A 22635-nucleotide genomic window follows, 5' to 3' on the forward strand; every position below is an offset into this window, starting at 1 on the left:
ACAATAAAAAATCGCAACATCAAAAGAAAACATTTGTAAAAAGTAGAAAAATTACATAAATTTTACTGAAACAAGATTTTTCAGTTTAAAATGAAAAAAAATTGGAAAATCAATAAAATTTTAGTAAATTTATTTCGAATTCGTCGGATAACATAAAATTTATTTGATTTTTTGAATTTTAAACATGAAAATCTAAATTTCAAATTTGAAACCAAATTTGAATTCGAATTCAAATTTCAAATTTCAAATTCAAATTTGAAAGGTTCAACTGCTTATATCTCGAAAAGTATTCAACTTTTTCAAAATATTTTTGCAAATTCTTAAAGTACTTCAAATTACCTTTCTAATGGTATATATCATGCTTCTCAACTCTCTTTAAAAGTCAACGAATTTGAAGTTCGCATCTCGCAAATTTGCTGTTTTTTCGCGAATTTGCGAGATGCGAACTTCAAATTCGCTGACTTTTAACATAAGATGACATTCATGATATATATCATTGGAAAGGTAATTTCAAGTACTTTTAGAATTTGCAAAAATATTTTGAATACTTTTCGAGATATAAGCAGTTGAACTTTTCAAATTTGAATTTGAATTCAAATTTGGTTTCAAATTTGAAATTTTAATTTTTATGTTTAAAATTCAAAAAATCAAATAATATTTATGTTATCCGACAAATTCGAAATAAATTTACTAAAATTTTATTGATTTTCCCAATTTTTTCAATTCGAAATTTGAAAAACATGTTTAAGCATGATATTTGCTAATTTTCTACTTTTTACAAATGTTTTCTTTTGATGTTGCGATTTTTTATTTTTACCTTAAATTTGAGGATTCCCGCAACTCCCAGGCCCTCTAAATCTCTAACTTTTACTTTTAAATGGATTTAAATTAACAAAGCAAGAAGAATCTTCGAGAAAATATGATTGCAGTCCTAATTTTTGTGGAACTGTTAATGTTTTCAATTAATTTAGAACAAATTTAGGTATAATCATTTTTACTCAAATTTAAAGAATTAAATGCTATAATAATAATTTCTATGAATTAATTATAAACAATTTGGATATTATGAATTATAAACAATTTGAATATGAAAGAAAGAGGCAATAAAAAATTAAAAACATTTTAGGTCGATACAAAAAACAAAAAAAAAATTAATTTTAGTTAATAACAACTTATTTCCCTTAGCAGAATTTACCTTCTTTTAACCTTTTAATGGACTAAATTTTTTTCTTTAATGAATCAAAAGTGGTTCAATACTTCTCTTAGCTCTTTAACCGTTTCTACAAAATGTTTATTGACTAGTAACCGTGTTGACTACAAGCATAGATGCAAATGAGGTTTTAGTATTTTTGTAATAATAGCTTAAATTTCATGTAATAAAGACAATAAACTTATGTATATTTAATGGAGATTTCTTTCTTTAACTTTTCTCTAAATCACGGATCCGAAACTACGCAAAGCTCATTAAACAAACGTGGACATCGATTAATGGTGCTATTTTATGAGTATGTTGAGTGTTGTGCTTGCGCTTGAAAGACTCTTGGGTAACGTAGATGATATTTATTTGTTGCAGGGATGAATTGCTTAATAAATAAAATTATTGTAAAGGGATCAATCTTGCCGTTGATTACATTACATTTGCTCTGCAGGCATGGAAAAATTATTTTTAGTCATTTTTTAGTTTTTTTTGTGACTCAGTTTTTCAAACCTCTAAACCTTTTGAATTTTTGAACCTCTTCTTTTCAACTCTGTTCCATTTTAATTGTCTCGCTAAAAAAAAAATAAAAAAAAAACTGTAAAAATCAAATGAAAAAAAATCGGTACGTATAGAGTTTTTGTTTTTGAAATTTTATGGAATCCTACAAATTTTTTTATGTATATCAATTTTCAAAAATTAGAATTATTTTTGACGAAATTTCAATGGAATTTTATATTTGTTTTAAAAAATCAATTTCAGAAATATTCTTAAGTTTAAATACTTTCTAACATTTTATATATTAGATTCTTATAAAAAGACGAATATTGGCTTATAAAATGAAATCGAAATCTGATTATAGAAAATAATTATTTGAATAAAATGGGGAAAATATAAAATATTAATTGTAAAAAATGCATAAACACCTTTGAGATCAAAAACTTCTACTTCAAAGCACCCTATATGAAAACTAAGCAAATTCACTTGACCTGCTGTCGTTCACAAAAGACCTCCTTTTCGCAAAAACATGGCATCAAATGTAACGTTCCATCCCGCGAATCAAGAAATCTAAAAAAATAAGCAAAAAAAATGGATGGAATAGCAAAATTAAGTGGATGTTTATATAGTTGAAGTACCAACCTGGCTGCCTGCCAAATGGATATGACATTAACAACCCACAGCAAATCGCTGCTATATTGCCCACTTGACTTGATTCTTGCCGCTTCACGTCTTTGAGGGTTTGCGAACAATGCAACAACGACTTTTCCTTCATCACAAAAAAAATAAATAAAATAAAATTTTGCAACATTTCACGTGCAATTTATTAAAAATATTTCGTTACAACGTCGAAAGATGCCAAATAATGGCAGGGCATGCAAGAAAACAGGTGTAATGTGTATTCATTTCATTTATGAATTAAAAAAGGTTTTTTTTTGTTTGTTTGCTGTAATGAAAGAATAATAATAATTTGACCTGTTTTACTGCGAGAAAAAACAAACAAATTCCTCATAGACATTTTGATCCTCATTATAATAAAATTAAATATTTGTTTTTTTTTTATGTTTCGTCATGCTTCTAAGTAGTTGCCTGATGTGTGTACGTGACTTATTAATAGAATTTCGTATCATAAAGTAGGTGTTTAACGCACACAAAAACAACACAATCGTCGTTAGAGAAATCAGCAGTGGCAAAAATAAAAGATTTAAAAATATTTTCTGATTTTCTTCTGTGCACGATCTGGATGACACTAAGCCAAGCAAGTGGATTGTTGTTGTTTTTTCGTTGTTTCGCTTAACTAAAAATATAATTTGTTTTAATTTTTTTTCGTAATGTGTGTGAGCGCCAATTACAAAAAGAAAAACTAAGTGTAGAAAATCATCGAGTAGAAAAATATTCAAAGAGCAATTTGTTAAAATGACATTATTTTACAATTTAACAAATATCAACAAGCGTTGCGGATTACTCAAAGTGTGTTTTTTTTTAACAAAGAGATGATGCGTTGAAACAAAAATTAGTCATTCTGATGAAATTTCAAAGGAAATGCATAAAAGAAATTTTTTTTTTGAAAAAAAGTTTTGAAAGTTGATATATTTTAGTTTAATTTTAAATTAAAAAAAAATAATAAAATTATAGGTCGGTTAAAGTTTTACTCAAACTTTTGTATTTATAAAAAAAAATATTATAAGTTAAAAAAAATTAGGCGAATAAATTTAATATTTTCATTTTTTGTCCCATGAGGATTTTCTCGAGGGGGGGGGGAATAAAAAAATAAATATTTTTGAATTTTTTGTTTGTAATTTTTTAACGTTTTTAGACGTTAAACGTTGATTCTTAACATTTATTTAATTTTAGTTTATATTATTTTAAAATTTGAGCTTAAAAGTAAAGAAAAATCAACAAAATTTCCCAAAATAAAAATTTTTGAAAAAAAATAATTTTGGTCACGTGACTTTCAAAAAAATGTTTTTCAACATTTCAATAGAAAATGTCGTAATTAAGCAAATTTTTTAATTTTTTTTATAATTTTACCATAAACAGTAATTTTTCATGATTTTTTATTTTAAAAAAACCAAAATATGTAAAAAATAATTGTATTTTATATTTAATTTTTATTTTTCCCCCTGAATTTTTTCGACAAAATCGGAGGGGGGGAGACAAAAAATGGATATATTAAATTTATTCGCCTTATTTAAAATTATTATTACTAGGTGCCTATAATTAAACTAATATTTTTTTGATTTTTTTATTTTATTGATTCAAATAATTTTTTTTTATTTTAATTTAAATTATAAATGTTAAAAATATACATAAAAAATTGAGCAACTTGAATACAAAATTTTATTTTATTTTTTAATTTTTAAAGCTAAAAAAATTTTATAATACGACATTTATTAATCAATTCTAAAATTTGTAAATTTGAGTGAAACATGGTTTTCTTTTGTATTTCTTATAATTATTTTAATTTTAATTCAAGTGAACAAATGACGATATGAGATTCGTTCTTTTTTTCAATAATAAGCAAGTGTTCGATCTTTAAGTTTAATCAATTGTTACGAATTTTTTAAATATGAAAATCTATGGTGAACCCGAAAAAAATATTCAAAATTAAATTTTCAAAGTTTTGAATTAATCATAAAAAATGAATAAAAAATTAGGAATAGGAGGATTTTTACTTTTTCTGAAGATGAAGATTAGGAGAAAATTAAATTAATAATCAAAATAAAAAAAATATTTCTAATTATTTTAAATTTTATTATTTTATATTTTGAAATAAATTATTTTCAATTTTCTCAAGGATTTTAATTTTTCGTCCATTGAGTTTGTGTAAATTTTTAACAATAAAAAAATTGAAGGATTTTTGCAACAAAGATGATTTAAATCTTTCAATAAAACCATAAAATTCTGTTGAAAATCCAAACTTTTTGTTTTTTTCACACTACAACCCACATTCGACGACACAAGAATGACTGCAAATTGAAAAATGTTTTCAACACTCTGTCTCGTAAAACCAAACAAAAAACAATGCAATTCATTTATGCGTCAACTCTTGATCCCCACAACCTGTTTCATCTAAATCACTGTGGATTTAAAACTTTTCTTCGCCGCCAAAAGCCAGGGTCTTTCTTTGTAAACACTCAGTCACTGAACTGCAATAAATAATAAATATTTTATCACATTCCGAAATATTTATGGAAAACTCATGACGTTTTATCTGGCAACGGTGTCAGAAATTACAACAAGACACTTGACTTCCTCCATCCGCAGTAGAAAAAAATTGCCGAATATTTATTTTTCACATCATCGCGCGCGCATCTAAATGAATCGTGAATCAAAAAATCAGCGGGAAATGAAAATAACTTGAAAAAAAAATCTAATTTAAATATAAATTTCTTAAAATAAACTACTTGGCTGGCTTAGATGACTACTGACCACATGTGAGAAGGAAGAAAATAGATCGTTTGATCTCGCGCTCTCTGCGAATGTGTCGCCGCTGCTGCTAATGTGTATTTAGTACTTTCATTTTATTTATGTTTCATTAGACATTTGTCTGGGTCAAGTTCAATCGAATCGCGACACAATCAACCGGTATAATTGATTAAATTTTTAAACAAAGTCAATTAATTTATTTTATTTTTTTATAATAATTTTTAATTGTTTTTTTTTTTATAAAAAACTAATGAAAAAAAAAAATTTTTTTTTTTTGGAACAAAGTAACTAAAAAAATTCAAGAAAATTAAGGGAAATCATGAAAACTCAAGAAAACTTAATGAAAATTAAAAAAGTACCAGTCGTTGCAACTCAAAAAATCGCCTTCACGCCAATTCAAGTCCCTCTGGTGGTGGGAATTGGCAACAAAGGAAATCCCAGTCCACAAAGCGAAAATCAAGCCGTTCCCACTACAAATTCTGAAACATTTCCAATTTTGAGACAAATAAAAGTGATAATAAAAATCGCATCATACTAATTCAACCTATTGTTCATCCACCAACCCTGTACAAAAGTATTCCTACCAGCGACATGACATTTACGTACGTATGTATGAACTTCTACAACGAACTCCCTGTGAATGTACGTCGAACTGAAAACGTTGTGTACTTTAAAACTGAATTAAAAAAAATCTTGACCAACGTGTATTGATTTGTCCCTACGTCCCTTAAGTTAAGATAGCTTTAAGTTTTAGAATTAGTCAAAACTCTGAATTGTTATCCTAATTGATGTTCTCTACTACCGAAAACCGCAAATGCTGAAGTGGTAGTTTTAAGAAAAAGAAAAGAATAAATAATAATTATAATGTAATTTTGTATCGTATAATTTGTCAGTTCGAGCAATACCGCCAATTGAAAAAAGTGAAACAATTTTTGTGAAGATAAATTTATTAAAAATCACTTAAATTTAAAAATGATTTTGCGCAAAAAGTTAATGAATTTGTGCAACAACAAATAATTTTTATGGATCTCATAGAATTCAGTTCAATTATGTGTCAAAATTTGGAATATTTAATAAAAATGTGACACCGACGAAATTTGCAGATTTGTTTCAGTTAAGATCAGGGGCGTAGCAAGGCGAAAATTTTTGGGGGGGCAAACAGAACAAATAAAATTTTTTATCCCCAAATTCTGAAAAATTCCTTTGAAAACTTAAATTTTTTGGGGGGGCATTGTCAAATTTCGAAATGAAAATCTTCGTTTGTGGTAACAGCACATTGAATTCAGGTAAAAAAAAACCTATGTTTTGTCTTAAATAAATTAAAATCTTAAATATTTTTAATCATTTTTCAGATCAAATAAGCAGGAGACGAGGACAAAACATGCATCGTTTGAGAAGAAACAAAAGCTTGACAAGGTAAAATCTGCACGTAATTTAAAAATTAATACTTCATGTAAGCTTAATAAATAAGTTGATTATTTTTATTAAAATAAAGAATAAGGCCGCTCCAAATGAAACTCAATAGTTTTGTCCGATGCCCCATTTTAAATTCGAAAATCTAATGGGGCAAAATAAAAAAAAAGTTAAAAATTTCATCAAAAATTACCGAATTTTGGTGTATTTTCATAAAACTTTTAAGAAAATTTTTCAATTTTCAGTAATTTCTGTATTAGAAATCGTATTTCAACATAAAAATTTCTTTTAAAAATAATTTTTATAAAAATTATTGAATTTTTGTTTTCAAAAAAATTTTTACAGTTATTTTTTTAAAATTCATTTTTTTCAATTTTAATTAATAAAATTTTGAATCAATTTTTACTACACAAATATCAATGTAAAAAAGTCAAAACAACAAAAATATTAATTAAAAATCAAAAATTGTTAAAAAAGTTGGCATTTTGTATGAAAAAAAGTATTTCAATTTTTTTTATTTTTTTTGCCCCCCCCATTTTTATTTCAAAAAATTTGGACAAAACTATTGAGTTTCATTTGGAACGGCCTAAATATGAAAAATAAAACAAAATCTATCAATATTGCATGAACGACCATTAGCACCATAAGAACGGAATCCGATCGGAAGTAGGTTGGAATTATTGCATAGGGAAGGCAAATTGCGTTCTCACTTTCATTCGTCTCCAGAAATAATTTAGTGTCGTCAAAATGCAGCACGCCAAGCGATTAAAAATATCGGAAAATTGTGAAAAACTAGATATAAATTACCAATTTACGAAGAAAAGTGTGTATTATGGCGCCACAAGCAAAGGTAATGTGAAATTTGCCAGCCACTTGCATTTTAATGTGCGAAAATTGCGCGTCGATTTTCGTATACAAAAATTAAAAAACAAAAATAGCCATTTTGTCGTACCAGCTTGCAATTTAAAGACGTTTTATCACTGTCATTCGTCTCAGTCGATCGGAATCGAAAACTGGAAAACGGGAAGACTGGAAGGGAAACAAAAAAATTAAATTTATGTTTATTTTTTTAATTTAGAGTTTTTAATTTATTCGTCAGTGCTTTTCTAAATTTGTACCACTCAAAATCTAAATTTTAATTAAATTTAAACCTTTTTTTGCAGCGTCGCCAGACGAACGTGAAAATAGCGATTCTGGATTCACCGAATGTTCGACAATTTCTGATCGCGACGTCAGTTTAGATGCCTGTGGCACATCCTCCATGGCAAGTAACGGCACAGTTGAGCGTCCGCAGTTTTGCGACGACGATGACGAGACAATCCGCGATGTCAACATGATTGGGCCGTTACCCTTTGAGGGGCCTCCTCCAGATCCGTCAGACGAATATGCGGAATATGACGAGGACGACGATGACGATAGTTCGAGTGTCGTTTCGCGTCTTTCGGGCTTGTCACATTTGTCAGATTGCGACGACACCGGCGGAATTCTGCCCGGCAATCCGTGGATCCGAAAACAAATTCAAAACGGCGTCAGTCCCCGCGACTTGTTGTCCCAAATGATCCAAAGTTCCGACGTTATACCGCAACACGTAAGCGACTTGACGCTCTGGCGCATCATTGCGTCGACCCTCGTTGAGCCACGTCGCCAAAAGTTGCGCGACTACCACAGTTTGGATCACGCCATGGATTTAATCAAAAATGCGAATAACATTATCGTTCTTACGGGAGCCGGGGTGTCCGTTTCTTGCGGCATTCCAGATTTCCGCTCGAAAGACGGCATTTATTCGCGACTCGCACAAGAATACCCCAACCTACCCGATCCGCAAGCAATGTTCGATATTCAGTTCTTCCAAAAGGACCCGCGTCCCTTCTTCAAATTCGCCAAAGAAATTTATCCGGGACAATTTCGTCCGTCGCCCTGTCACATGTTCATCAAGCAGTTGGAGCAAAAGGGCAAACTCCTGCGAAACTACACACAGAATATCGATACGCTGGAAAAGGTAGCGGGCATCCGGAACGTCATCGAGTGTCACGGTTCGTTTGCGACGGCAAGTTGCACGCGATGCAAGACAAAAGTTTTGGCAGAATCGATTCGCGAGGATGTCTTTAATCAGCGAATTCCGCTTTGTCAGACGTGCAATCCGGGAGCCACGAGTCCGGAGCCCACGGTGCTCGGAGAAAATGTTGAATTAACGAAGGAATTGGTGGAACGGGGCATCATGAAGCCCGACATTGTCTTCTTTGGCGAGGGATTGCCCGAGGTGTTCCACGAAACGATTGAGCGAGATCGCGACAAGTGTGATTTGTTGATTGTCATTGGATCGTCGTTGAAAGTGAAGCCTGTCGCCATGATCCCCAATTGGTTGGCACCCAATGTCCCACAAATTTTGATCAATCGAGAGGTAAGGTTCCAATTGGAGTCTTTAAGAAACTGAAATAATTAATTTTTTTTTCTGCAAAATTTAGCCTTTATATCACATGGATACGTTCGACATCAACTTACTTGGAGATTCTGACGCAATCACGCGGCATTTGTGCTCATCGTAAGTATCTCCGTATCTTTCATTTAAATTTTGTCATCTCACTCCAATTTTGAAGGGGAAATTTAAGATAAAACTTAAGATTTTTTTTGACATTTTATGGCTAATTTTTAAGAAAAATTCATAAAATATTAGTTTTGGGAAAAAAACATTTATGAAAAAAAAAAATGAAAAATTCATATTTTTTTTTTAATTCATGAAAACTTATTCATTTTACAAGAAACGATTTTTTTCATGAGAATTCAAATCACTAAAATATTTTAAATAAAAAATTTTTCTTTTTTTATTCTAGACTGGGTGAGGAATGGACCAGTATTGAAGATTTAGTGAGTACCCCTTTGAACGAATGTAGTGAATTATTACCAGAAACAGAGCCTGAAGTCAAATTAGACGAATCCTCAAGTTCTGACGAGAAAAATCAAACAATTGAACGGCTAGAAATCGATACAGTTGTTACAGAGACAAAAACCGAAACCCCCTCATCCTCTTCCAACGAAGTATTGTCTCAAACCGAAACAACTGTAACTGTAGCGCAGGAGAACGAAGTAACGACAGCCGTTATCGAAGACACGTGTGATAACCTTCCCAGTGACGAGGACGATGCCTCGTCGTGCGACGAATTCGAATTTAAGCGAAAACGTCAAAGTTTGGCAGAACGTCTGCCTCCAAACAGTTTCTACAAGTTGGCGCCGCGCGTTTTCATCTTTCCCGGCGCCGAGGTCTACATGGATGACGAGGACGACGACGATTCGGGCAGTTGTGCGGACGTCGATGAAAACGACACAATTATCACGCCCGAAGAAGTGGCGGAAATCAATGGCACAAACTCACTTATGTCGACACCTCCATCCTCCACAGATCTCCCAAACCCGTCTGCGGAAACAACAACACCGACAGATAACCCAAGTAACAACTAAGTAACGATAGTTATAATTATTTTAGAGAAATTAAGTTAAAAACAGAATTAAAAGGTGTCCCGGGGCTTTTGTGAAAGGCTCTAATATTCTATAAAAAAAAATTACTAATTAAAAGTAGCATAAGTATAAAATATTTTCTTAAAAAGAAAAACAAAAAATTAAATCAGATGACTAATATAAAATATAAAAAAAATTAAATTAATTGCAGTGCAAATAGAGATAAATTAAACACTCACACAAACACACACATAAGCGATACAATATTTTAAGAGGTATGATTTATTTATCAGATTAAGTACTCCCACCTTAAGTTAATTATTTTTTAGTAGCATAAAATTTGGCATTAGAATAGATTGACAAACAAAAATACTATTCATATGAGTTTAGCTTTAATTTAATAAGAAATGAATTTTCTCGATTTTTATATTTACTTTTTAAGAGCATTTCAAGTTATTGTTTTTTTCTTTGAACTCTTCAAGATTTTGAGAGTTCGGATTTTTTAAATAATAAATGCTAAAATACCTTTTGACTTGTTACAATCTAAAACGAAATAAAAAAAATTAAATTAAATTTTAAAAATGTAAAAAAAAATATATTTACCTTTATATTATTATTTACTCATTATTATTCAAAACTTAAATATGTAAAAGTCTTTATAAGTCAATGGTTTTTCTTTTACTATTGTTTTTATATATTTAATTTTTGAACAATTAACAAAACAATTAATTTAAAATGTTCAAAATAGAAAAAATTGAGAAAATTCATCAACTTTCTTATGAAAAAATTTTAAAAACATAAAATTTTAAACATTAGTGATGTTATACTTAATAAAAACAGGTCTAAAATTAAGTTTATATTTTAATCTGACCAGAAGAAACATAAGATTAAACATAAAAAGAACCCTCAATTAAATAAGAAAATAAAATATTAAGCAAAAAAAATGGTAGCACACAACAGGAGATTTAAGGTACAAATAAATACAAAATAAAAAATCAAATCCAGCTAAAATTGAAAACTTAAGATATTTCCAAAAATAAGCCCATCATAGTTTAAAGTATATATGTAGGACCAATAAAAATCTACTTCTTTGGTAAAAAATATTGCACGAAAGATTTTTCAAGCAGCGAAGGTTTATTTCTAAGCTGATTAAATTAATTAAATCTTAGAAGAAGAAAAATAATAAGCAGAATTAAGTAATAAGCATTTTCGTACATATTGTAAGGATCTCTCTAATGTTTTTTTTTTGTCTATATCGAATTATTAACAATTTTTTATTCATAAAGCTTCTAAATATTTTTTTTTATATTAAAGGACCCAGTAATAAGGAAGCTCTTTTGAATGAAAATTGTAACAGAAACTTTTTTTAAACATAATTATTTACCAATTAATTATAATCGGACTAAAACAAGTAGTTTCAAAAATGGAAGTTACTCCTAAATAGAGATATACTTAATTATAGTGATCATTATTATAATATTTTTATTTATATAAAAACAAAAACACACATATTAAATCATGTATAAAGTAATATTTTTTTTACTGTTGATTCTATAAAATTTATCAAAAAATTATTATATTATTACATAACAAAAAACTATTCAATGATCAATGATCATTGCGAGTAATTAATTAGGTACATATTATGATTAATTCAAAAATATTGTAAACAACTAATTAATAACTAACTCTTGTCCAAACTCTAAAATTTCTATCTGCCTTCATTAATATTTCAATTTTTAGGTCGAAATTTAAGTTTGGCGTGTATAAAGAAAATAACTTAATGGAAAAAAAATTAATATAAAATTGCAATCAATTTATTCAAACAAAAAAAAAAGTAAAAATGAAAGAAAATTAAAGGAAAAATAAAGAATATGACCATGTAAAAAAGTTTAATAATAAAAATTGTGTTTTATTTTTTTTTTAATTTCAGCAAATTTTTCAATAATTTTCAAGTTTTTTTTGCTTCAAATAATTTTTCAATAATTTTTTGCTTCAAAAATTCAAAAATTTTATTATATCGACTTTTAATGAAAAAAGTGTCTGCTACTCGAAGTAATTTAGTCTTATCAACGAGCGCGATTTTTTTTTCATGAATCACAAAATCGACTTTGAACGTCTGGAGTCTCCTTTATGAAATGCATTTCGTAAAAGTGTTAGATAATACATACCTAATATACACCCAATACCCCGTTTATAAATTCAAAATAAAATATGAAAAATAAAAAAGTTGAAAATTTCTCTATTATCATAAAAAAATGAATTTTTTTCTCAAAAAATGTTTTTCACAAAATTAAAAATTTCGAACTTTTTTCCCAAAAACTAAGGAGGGAAAATCAAAATAAAAAAAAAATTTTTGAAATATTTTTTTCATACAAAATGACAAAATTTTAACAATTTTTTGTCGTTAAGTTTTTAATATTTTGTTGATTTTTTATGGTATCAGCATTATTTTAATTTAAAATATATTAAGAAAATTTCAAGTTAAAAATTAAAACAAAAAATTTTAAAAAAAAACCGTCAAAAAAATTTTTTTGAAAATTTAATTTTAAAAATTTTTTTTTTGTTAAAATAAATAAAATAAAAATTTAAAATATTTTAAAAAAATTGAATATTAAATTCTCTTGAAAAAATATGAAAAGAGAAAAAAAAATCATTGTTTTGATGAAATTTTAAACTTTTTTTTTTGAAATTTTTTTTGAAATTTTTGACTTTCATATTTTGTCTTCAAGAGAGAAAAATTAATTAAATTAAATTAGTTAGAGTAAATTAAACACAAGTTGACAAAAAAAAATTAAAACTTCGAAAATATATTCAAATGGAATTTTTTTCATGGGACAAAATGTTTTTCACAAAATTATTGAATGTAATTTTTATTATTTTTTTTTATCATCAACTACCTAATCTCAATCAATTTAAGTTTATAAAATATTAATGTAGATAACTTAAAACGAATAAAATTCTTAAAAAATTAAATTACCTAAATTTAGGCCAAAAATCTTAAAAAATTCAGTAAAACATACGAAAAAGTATTTTAAAACATTTTTTTTTTAAATTTTACCTCCATTTTCATAAATAAATTATAAGACTAAAAAATTTGTGACAATCAGCAAAAATATCACAAGTAATTATGGGAACATTCAAATCATATTTCTTAACACTTTGAAGAATTTTCTTCTAATTATGCTTCATCATTAATAAATTTAAAAAAAATAAAATTTCTTTTTTAAAAATCTGTCAATTTATTTTCTAATAGCGAACATTTTCTTACCCTAAAAAATTATTTCTACTTAATTTCTATCGTTTCTTAAAACAAACACTTGACTAAACATCTAACGTAAAAATATATAAAATTCAATACTGAGGAACCAAAAACCGAACGATGACGACGTTGTTAATAGACCGAAAGTAAAATGTACAAATAAATAATAAATATTGATAGTCGACACTAATAAACATTAAAAGTAACGTAAAAAGGAGATTTCTTGTACTTTTTTTTTCGTTCTAGCTTACATACAGCCACAACTGCTAACGATCTGGAAAAATATAGAGAAAAAGAGATGAATAACACAAATAATGAGGCAAAAGCGAAATTTCGTATCTCACCATGTTCGGCAATGTTTTTTGCGTTGCTGTGTTATTGCTATCCATATAAAATAATTGTAAGGATGAGAATTGTGTCGCCGTACAACACGGAATCAGTTCTAATTGTTTTCCACCTGAATTGCGCTGCCGTTGTAACATGAGTTTCTACAATAATAAAGAATAAAAGTAAATATTTGTATCGAAAAAAAAAAATTATTTGCAAGGGTCTTACACTCACTATCGACGTATGATGAGACGAACTGAGCGTCACCGAGGCAGCTGAGTTGCATGAACCGCGACAAAAGTACGCGTCATATCCCTTGGGGAATACGATCCAGTCATCCCAGCCAATTTCCTCGAAACTAATGTACAACTTTTCCCTGCAGCATTCCGTGGTGCCCGACGAACAATTGATATTTCGCTTCTGGCGACTCGATTTCCGTTGTGCTTGCGTGTCTATGACGATGAACGGCTTTCGCTTGTGTTTCAACGAAACGGGACTGTGTTTTAAACTATTGCCGCATGTTTTGCACGAAACACGCAGGATGTGCGTTAATTCATGATATTTCTTCCAGTTTTCGACGGGATACTGAATGTCGACTTTTATCCAGCCTTCCGTGACATTTGTGTTTGTGAGTGCGATTGGTTTCGTCTTGAAGAACAATCCTTGGTGATCCCAATGCGAAACGTCGTCCACTTCGATTGTTTGCATCGCCTGAATCGCATCGAATTTGTCGTGTTTCTTGTAGATCCACAGAGAGGCGGAAAGGACATCGTCGCGTTCCACATCGGGTGGGATTTGGAATTTCAGGCATATGTGAGGTGAGTCCACTTCGAGACCCGCACACTCGTTATTAGCTGTAATTATAATAAAAAAATATTTTAAATCAGTATAAATTAATTAAATTGTAGAAAAATATTTTCTAAAAATAATTTTATTTTATAAAAATAGGTATTTAAAAAAAAATAAAAATTTATGACAAAAATAAAATTTGGAAAATTCAAAAAAAAAAATGTCAAAAATTGAAACAAAATAAAATTTAAATAGTTTTTGCAAAAAAAAAAATTAAAATAAATTTGAAAATATTTTTTTTTAATTAATTAGTTTAATATGGCTGAATATTTAATTTTTGGAAACAAAATTAATTTAAAAATTTTGTTAAAATAAAAAAGAATGAAAAAATAATAAAAATGAAAATAAAAGAATGTAATAAAAAATTATTTCGAAAAAAATTGAATAAAATAAATATTTTCCATATACATATTTGAATATTTTTAAATTTCTTGGCATTTTGAAGCAAAAAATAACTAAAAAAAAAATAAAATTACAAAAAATATTTAAATTAAAAAAAAATTCATTTAAAAATTTTAAATTAAATATTCTAAAAAATCATTAATAAGAAATAAAATGTACAACCCTGTTCGTTCTCTTATAATACTTTTTGCCTCACGAATTACGTTTTTTACACACCTTCAATCTCGATTCTTATCAAAATGTTCAAAGATTTCCGTACCTGGGTCAATAATATTTATCACCACTCAACAAATACACAAACCCTTATCAGAATTCGCAGACTTTGAATATTGATTTAGTTTTATAAATTCTAATCTTGTCCGTCATTCTTTTTTTTTTGCAAAAATACCGATAATGCTCGAGAAACTTAATTTTTTTGTCATGTCATGCTAATTTAACATTTTTTTTCGCAGGTCCAAAGTCCATTTTGATGGAGACGTCTTGCACGAATCTCGACTCACCTTCTTGCAGAAAAATGAATTTTTTCGTCGTTTTTCCGTAATAATCCTCAAGTTGTCTATTGACGTTTTCCGGCTCAGGTTCTGGCACTAATTTTTCCGTAATGGGTTTCGGTAAATCCTTTATCGACACATTTGGACGTTCCGTAAGTCTTAATTTCTTCAATATTTGATTTTTTACAAATTCAATGCGGAGTGCTGTGAGTTCTTCCTCCGTCATTTTCACGCCATTTTGGCAAGTTTTGCAATTTTTCGCAGCAGAATGTTTGTGAAATTTGACAAAATCGTCTTCAAATTCGTTGCTGGTGCTGGTGGATTCGAAATTCTCTTCGATTTCTTGCGAAGACTCGTGAAGTGAGTTTTTTGTAGCGCTAGCGGAAGACTGATCGTTTGAGGTGATGGTGTCCCAGAGAGATGCTAGCGGACTTGAGTGATGATGGTTGTTGTGTCGCAGCTTGGAGCAGGACATGGAAGTCGCGAGCAGTATCACAAGTAAGATTTTCATTTTTTTTATTCTATGATTTTTATACCAAAAATATTTTTTTAAATATAAAATATTTTTTTTAGATTTTTTTTTCACAATAAAATCAAAGGTTCGTGTAGTAATGATCAAAATTGAAAGTCTTTATGAATAGCAAAGTATTTCTTTCACTCTTATTTTTATTTATTTTAAGTATTAGTCCTCTTGTCTTCATCAATGTACGGCTCATAATGTCTTTTCAAGGCACTTATTTTTTGAATTATTATTTTTCTTTAATTTTTTTCTTTCTTAAATGGATCACGAAGACTTTGCCCCGATTTATTTTATTTATATGAAAAAAATATTCCACATTTTTTTTCCAAGTCTCAATGAAATAAAATAATTTTTTTCCCGATTTCTTTAGTTTCAACTGATTTGAATGACCGCTCGAGTGTAAATGATTTAATTTCGAATTGATTCTACATTACTTAAATATCATTCGGCGTGAACGAGCATCGATTCGACATACACAGAGAGGATCGCGATCATTGGAGAGAGAGAAAAATTGCTACACACCGCAGTATCTGTAGCACCGCAAATGCCTTTAGTACTTGGAGTAAAGTAAAATAACTGACTTGAGTCACGTTTCTAGCCTATTTTAAGAAAAAAAATTAAGTTTAATTTTAGTACAAGGTTTTTTTCTGAGCGAGTTACGTGTCGTCGACGTCTTGTTCTCGGTGTCTAGGAAGATGTTAAAAATAACAAAAAAAAAAAAAAATCTGGAGGAAGAGATGAACATGCGGCAAAGGAGTGACCGATAAGCAGTTTTTTCTTTGGATGAATTATTTATAGATAGAGACACAACCGGCACGATATGCTAAATATTTTTCTTATGACTTCTTTCACATGGTCATCTCGTGAATAATTTTTTGGTGGGTTTTTTCTGTCGCGACAAAAAATACTTAGAATTTTAAAATAAATAATACGCGGTTATCGCGAAGAGGTCGCATTTGTTTAATGTATGTTATGTTCTTTTTTCTTCTTTTTGCGCAATTTGTTAGTGATTAGCGTTTTTGATTTTATTTCTGATTTCAAATCAAAATTTTCAGTTTTTTTTAAATAAAAAAAAATAGGTAATAAAAATACCTAATAATTAATAAATTAATTTTAAAAAAATAATTAAATAAAAAAATCGTAGAACATTAAAAAATGATAACTTTAAATGCAATTTATGAATTAAAAAATCCTTAAAAAATTTCGATTTCAAAGTAAATTTTTTTAAAAATAATTTTTTTCAATATTTTGTGCATGGAAATTTTCCTAAAATTTCAAATTTTATTATTTTGCCCTAAAAAATTGTTGGTCAGTTACAAACAACTGCAATTCTCTCTTCATTTTTCTTGCACATTTCACTCTCTTCACTCGCATTTTGCACTGGCGCTCCACAGCACCTTAATAAAATGCTAAATTTGTCTGATGCAACATATGCAACATGTTAAGCTATCCAGAGTTTGGCACAAAAAAAAATTTTTTAATACAAAATTCCTTCTAATAATAACTGCAATCACGTTTCTCATTAAAAACTGCGCCACCGTTTCATGTAACAATTTTTCATTATGCAATCCCTTATGCGATAAAAATAATAAAAATATAACAAAAAAAATTTCTGTCGAGTCAAAGATTTTTTTGCGCCTTACGATGATGATCAAAAAAAAATTTTTTTTTTCGCTGTAGTCTAATTGTCTGATGCGACCAGAAATATTTCATTCACAATGCATTGATTCATCATCAGAAACGACGACGACGACGCTTCGGTCGTTCAATAAAATTTATAATTATCGGTTCCTTATCATTTTGAGTACGACGAGAGAGAAATCAATGCGTTTGTTTGTAACGCCGAAAGTGGACTTTGGTTTGTCGTCAATAAAATAATTTGTAGGCAGCTACCGAAACACATGTCTATACAACAATTAATGTACAGATATGACATTATTAATAATAAATAAATAAAAGAGCGGGTCGCGTTTTTTGTCGAAGCCGGTAAATGATCATGAAACTCGATCACGGTTGGGTAACTAAATAAAAAATTGATGATGAAATGACGCTCTCAGGCTATTTTTTCTCAAAAAATCTTCGAATCAAGGACTTTGGATGCTTAATTAATTTTTTTACAAAGCTTTTATAGTTCGCACTTTGCTTTTAATTGATTTTTTAATTTTTTTTAGAAAAATTTAATTATCAAAAAATAAAATTTCTCAAAAAATCTATCATCTGTTTCAGTGTTACAAATTTGCAAAACGCCCATCGTCATAAAATATCTAATCAAAGCGCGTCGAATCGCTTGCACAATTATCATTCACAGATCAGAGTTCAAATATTTCATCAATTTTTTTCACTTTTATGCTTAGCACACGTTATTTAAAATTATAAAAAATTATTTATTTATAGACGCTGACACCTCATTTCCATTGCAGCACACGAAAAATGTCTCAAAATAATTTTCGACTGGAGTCACGTGACTAAGGAATTTGCTCGAACAAACCTCGACACATCTTGCCAATGACCGCAGAAGACGATGACGGCGGCGGTATTTTCTTTCGATACAAAAAAAAATCAATTTATTCATTCATATCCAATTCGTCGTATACAGCTACAGTCGTATAAAAAGCGATCCAAAGTCCAAAATTATGGCATCAGCAATTGATCATGTGTCATATTATTCGATACGATACGAATCGATTCGATTATATTCGATAAGTGCTCTTATCAGCACAAGAATCGGCCATGAAAGGTCGTTTCAACACAGTTTGGACTGCATTTTCACCTTTACTCTTTTGCGTAGTTGAAGAAAAAAAATTTAAATTGCATCTTTTTTCGTTTTTTTATCTTCATTGATAGAAAACATGTCTCAAGTGCCCAGTGAACGGAGGAAACATATGTCAAGTACTTGTATCGTCATTCAATTTAGAAGCCAAGGAGTCACGACAATAAATTAGATGACATTTGCAGAGAGAGAGGAAAATTGATTTTTAACCCTTGATAACATTTTATATAAATGAGATTTTTAATTTGATGCGAATTTTACATAAATAATCATCGTCATCAAATATTTTCTTTTTTTGTACAAAAGAACCACTTGACCATATTGACTTGACTTCCTATCGTGTTTACTGTTATTGTTTGAAATATTTTGTTCGTACAAAAAAAAAAAAAGAAAAAAAACACAAAAAAAAAGTTTGTCAACAAATCAAGTGTAGTCTCTTCACTTCGTTTGGTATTATTATTATTTTTATGAAAGTAAACAAAAAAAATACAATAATGAATCAAGTTGAACATTGAACGCGACATAATACAAGCAAAAACTGTTTCTTTTATTGTATTGTACCAATTGAAGTGTATGCGTTTGTGCTAAGCGCAAAACATACATAAAAATTTTTGTATTTATCAGGGGGAGGAAATTGTAGATTGTATCGTTTTTGACTTCCTTTGATTTTTCTGGGATGTAATTAACTAACGTTATTACATAAAAGGCCAATAAATATAATTGAGGGAACTCCTAACAAGATTTTGAGAAACGAGTAGCAAAGAGTAACAAAACGTTTTCTCGTCATCGTGCATTTAATGGGTATTTTTGCACCGTCGTCCGTCATGTAACGAGGAAATTGGTCCACGTGCCTTGGATTTTGCCGATTCGTTGCAGAAAATGTAAATTCTTTCAAGTGAATTGGCAGAAAAAAAAAACAAACTTTCTGATGTAATTAATTATAGTTAATTACGTTAGAATATCACGGGGGACTTTCTTATCTTTGAAATGAGTGGCGCTACGAGATAACCTTTTTTTTTTGCATTTGTACTACTAATAAATCGCGTTAATTCTTAAAACGATAGCTGAGGTAATAAATCAACGTGGATCGTTTTACGTTATCAATTCGCATAGATTTTAATTGTGTAAATATAAACAAACAACATAATTATTTTATTTAACTGATTATTATCACGTATTGCTGTTCGAGTGAATTGATAACGGAACATTGATACATTCGCAAAATCCATTAAAATAAATACAAATAAATAAACAATAATTCCATCGCGTGTTCATTGATGGCGTTTAATGTAAAATGATGTGTAAATTGATAACTGATAGTAATTTTATATATTAATGGTAACAAATTTTTTGTAATTTGAGAAATATTTGAGAGATTAGAACGATGATGGATTCAGGGATGCGTAATACCGCATGGACTTTTGTTATGTAATCAAAAGTTATTAATTATGAATGAGGAAACATTTTAAAATAAAATTACTACCTATGTTGATAGAGTCACAGTGGGGTGATATGAAAGTTTATCTCACATTTTAAAATTTTTATAAATAGTATTGGAGATGATAAAAAAGAGTTTTAATAAGTTTCTGCACGTTGCTTAAAGCGGATGGGAGATAGATCACCTACAAAATTGAACATGAGAGAATTTTAAAGAGGCGATATGCAACGAATGGCTTATTTCCAGTTTCTTACTATTTTCTAGGACGTTCAGGTAGAGTTCGACAAATTCAATTTTCAAATATTTCCTTAATTTGTCTATGCCAATCTGTGACACAGGTCTTTTATTCCGTTCAATTCCAAGAGGATGTTAGCACCTCTTGCCTTTTTTTCTTTGTTAAAAAAAAAAGTTCAAAGATGTTATAAATCGATCCACGCTTTATTGTAAACCAAGTGTACAATAATTCAATTTCATATTGTCGCCGTAATTGTATTTCTCTTTCAACATAATTTCTGTAGTTCTCGGGATAGTATGTAATTATTTTCTGAAATGACTTCACTTTCATTTACGTTGAGTCTTCTAGCTTTTTAAACGATATTGTTTTCTTATGTTTTACTCATCATTGTGTTCGTTTCTCAATTTTTTTGTTAGGAAAGGGTTGTTTTAGCAGCCTCCAGATCTAGCAGCTTCTCATGACTTTCAATGTTTTTTATGATCCAATTCAATTCTTCATCTTTCAAGCTCCTTGCTTTTTATATGATTCCAATAATTAAATGAGCATTTACGATGACAGCCAGAACTTCGGCAACAAATTATCTAAGAGGAAAATACATTTGGGCTTTATCCACTTGTATTTTTACCATTTTGAAATCTAAATTAGAATAAACTTATTTTGAATGAAAGTTCTGATTGAAAATGTTCAATTTGCACGATTGAGCAAATTCTGTGTCTTTATCGAATTTTAAAAATAAAAATTTAAAATATATTTATCCTCTATAAAACTTACCTTCATCAATTTTTTTAAACAAAACATAAATGACAATAAAAGTAATTGTCATAAAACCAACGAGACAATTTTAAATTTACGATTTTTTACCTAATTTATTCTTACCTAATTGTGGAAGAAATTGTCATTTCATGTTGGTAATAAAGCCTTGTTTTTTTTTGTCTGAAAATTTTAAAATTTTACCCCACTGTGAGTCCCTACGTCATAACCAGAAACTTATCCTCAAAATTTCTTAAATAAAATGATGAAATATGAAATGAAATTTCCTGTCGAGTGGAGTTGATCCAAACGTGTATTGAATAACAAATTATCCGATAAACTGTGCTCTAAATAAATAAATAAATATGTAATGTAGGAAGCTACTGTGCGTCATTTCTAGTGATTCTCCTAAATCATTATAATAAAATAATAACATTATAAAAATGAAAAAAAAAGTTGTAAACGGCGTCTCATATAATCGGATGTTTTGGACGGAACAATAGAATTTTCCAAAGCCACACAAAATAATACAATCAACCAGAATCTTTTTTAACCACCAACAATTATCGAGCACGTGAACACAAAAATTGAAATAATAAAAAAAATTTAACAACATTTCAAATCAAACCCCAATTGTACACATAAGGCACACAAAAAAAAACTTAAATTTACACAAAACTCCCTTTTCTTTCTCGATTTAATGAAGTGCAAAAAACTATTAATGTTACCGTTCACTTTATCGCGCTGCGTGTTTTTCCATAGAGCAATAAAGGAGTGATCACAACGTCTTTTTTCCTCCGTTCTCTCCCACCGTCATCGACAACATTGACGCAAACGGACGTATGAATTGCCAAAGATGATGTAAAATTGTACAAACTACAATAAAATAAAGACTTGATGAATTGCACATGCTCTGATCTCTAATATAATTGTGTGTATTACATTGCAACCCTTCATTAGGAATAGCTAAATGATCAGTCAATTGGAAATTTTATAAATATAATGTAGAGAAAGAAGAAGGGAGCAGCATCATTGTATCACGCAAAAACTTTGAGATTTTGTACATTTGGAAATATTCTCATGTTGTGCGGTTTTTCGTACCATGCGGATGACTCAACTGCGGTCGTAAAAGTGAACGGGAATCGCACGCACGCACCGTTCATTGACGCAAAAGCGAAACGGAGCACAAGTGATAGTTGGTCCGTGAGACGTTTAATTAGTGCATCGACAAATTATCTCTTAATTAACGTATTGCGCGCGGTTTTGTCAATCAGGTGTTTATTAATTAGCATAACTCCAAAGTTCAATTCATGTCTTGTTAATTATTCGACGAAATTCGGTGTTGTCGTAGTAACGGCTCGCCTTGCAATCCAACAAAAGTCCACAAACGAAACCGTATTTACATACACGCACACAATGGAATGGAAGTCTGTTTTAAAATCATCCATGAAGCAGATGACACATCACTCGGTTACCTCGTGAAATTTTCAAACTTTGTACCATGTATTTATAAAATAAGGCCTGTGCAAAAATCAAAAATGTTTCACATTACTTTTGCACCTAATTTTTCCAAAAGGTCTAAAAAACTGATTTTGGATTTTAA

At 29.2% G+C, this 22635-nt stretch overlaps 2 protein-coding genes across 3 annotated transcripts; one reads left to right on the plus strand and one right to left on the minus strand.

Moving 5' to 3' along the window:
- The first annotated feature begins 7272 nt into the window (after positions 1 to 7272).
- LOC134833490 (NAD-dependent protein deacetylase sirtuin-1) lies at positions 7273 to 10345 on the plus strand. The gene is made up of 4 exons (XM_063847813.1): positions 7273 to 7385; positions 7699 to 8936; positions 9001 to 9077; positions 9367 to 10345. The coding sequence occupies exons 1-4, from the start codon at positions 7283 to 7285 to the stop codon at positions 9989 to 9991; spliced, it is 2043 nt and encodes a 680-aa protein (XP_063703883.1). The 5' UTR covers positions 7273 to 7282; the 3' UTR covers positions 9992 to 10345.
- A 2907-nt stretch (positions 10346 to 13252) lies between these two features.
- LOC134834626 (growth/differentiation factor 8) lies at positions 13253 to 16225 on the minus strand. Of its 2 annotated transcripts, none has more exons than XM_063849361.1 (4): positions 15329 to 16225; positions 13812 to 14431; positions 13595 to 13738; positions 13253 to 13524 (listed from the first exon to the last, which is right to left on the minus strand). In XM_063849361.1, the coding sequence occupies exons 1-4, from the start codon at positions 15828 to 15830 to the stop codon at positions 13498 to 13500; spliced, it is 1293 nt and encodes a 430-aa protein (XP_063705431.1). In that variant the 5' UTR covers positions 15831 to 16225; the 3' UTR covers positions 13253 to 13497. The 2 variants fall into 2 exon arrangements, with proteins under 2 accessions (XP_063705431.1, XP_063705430.1); XM_063849360.1 differs by having other exon boundaries at positions 13806 to 14431.
- Positions 16226 to 22635: the final 6410 nt, after the last annotated feature.

The sequence above is a fragment of the Culicoides brevitarsis genome, chromosome 3, assembly GCF_036172545.1.
Source record: "Culicoides brevitarsis isolate CSIRO-B50_1 chromosome 3, AGI_CSIRO_Cbre_v1, whole genome shotgun sequence".
Taxonomy (NCBI): Eukaryota; Metazoa; Arthropoda; class Insecta; order Diptera; family Ceratopogonidae; genus Culicoides; species Culicoides brevitarsis.

Excerpts from the sequence above, each read along its gene's own strand:
- LOC134833490 (XM_063847813.1), top strand. The coding sequence starts at position 7,283 with ATGCAGCACGCCAAGCGATTAAAAATATCGGAAAATTGTGAAAAACTA. Across the intron at positions 8,937-9,000 it reads AAATTTTGATCAATCGAGAG|CCTTTATATCACATGGATAC; the intron begins GTAAGGTTCCAA and ends TGCAAAATTTAG. Across the intron at positions 9,078-9,366 it reads ACGCGGCATTTGTGCTCATC|ACTGGGTGAGGAATGGACCA; the intron begins GTAAGTATCTCC and ends TTTTTATTCTAG.
- LOC134834626 (XM_063849360.1), bottom strand. The coding sequence starts at position 15,830 with ATGAAAATCTTACTTGTGATACTGCTCGCGACTTCCATGTCCTGCTCC. Across the intron at positions 13,739-13,805 it reads ATCATACGTCGATAGTGAGT|AAACTCATGTTACAACGGCA; the intron begins GTAAGACCCTTG and ends TTATTATTGTAG. Across the intron at positions 13,525-13,594 it reads AAAAAACATTGCCGAACATG|ATCGTTAGCAGTTGTGGCTG; the intron begins GTGAGATACGAA and ends ATATTTTTCCAG.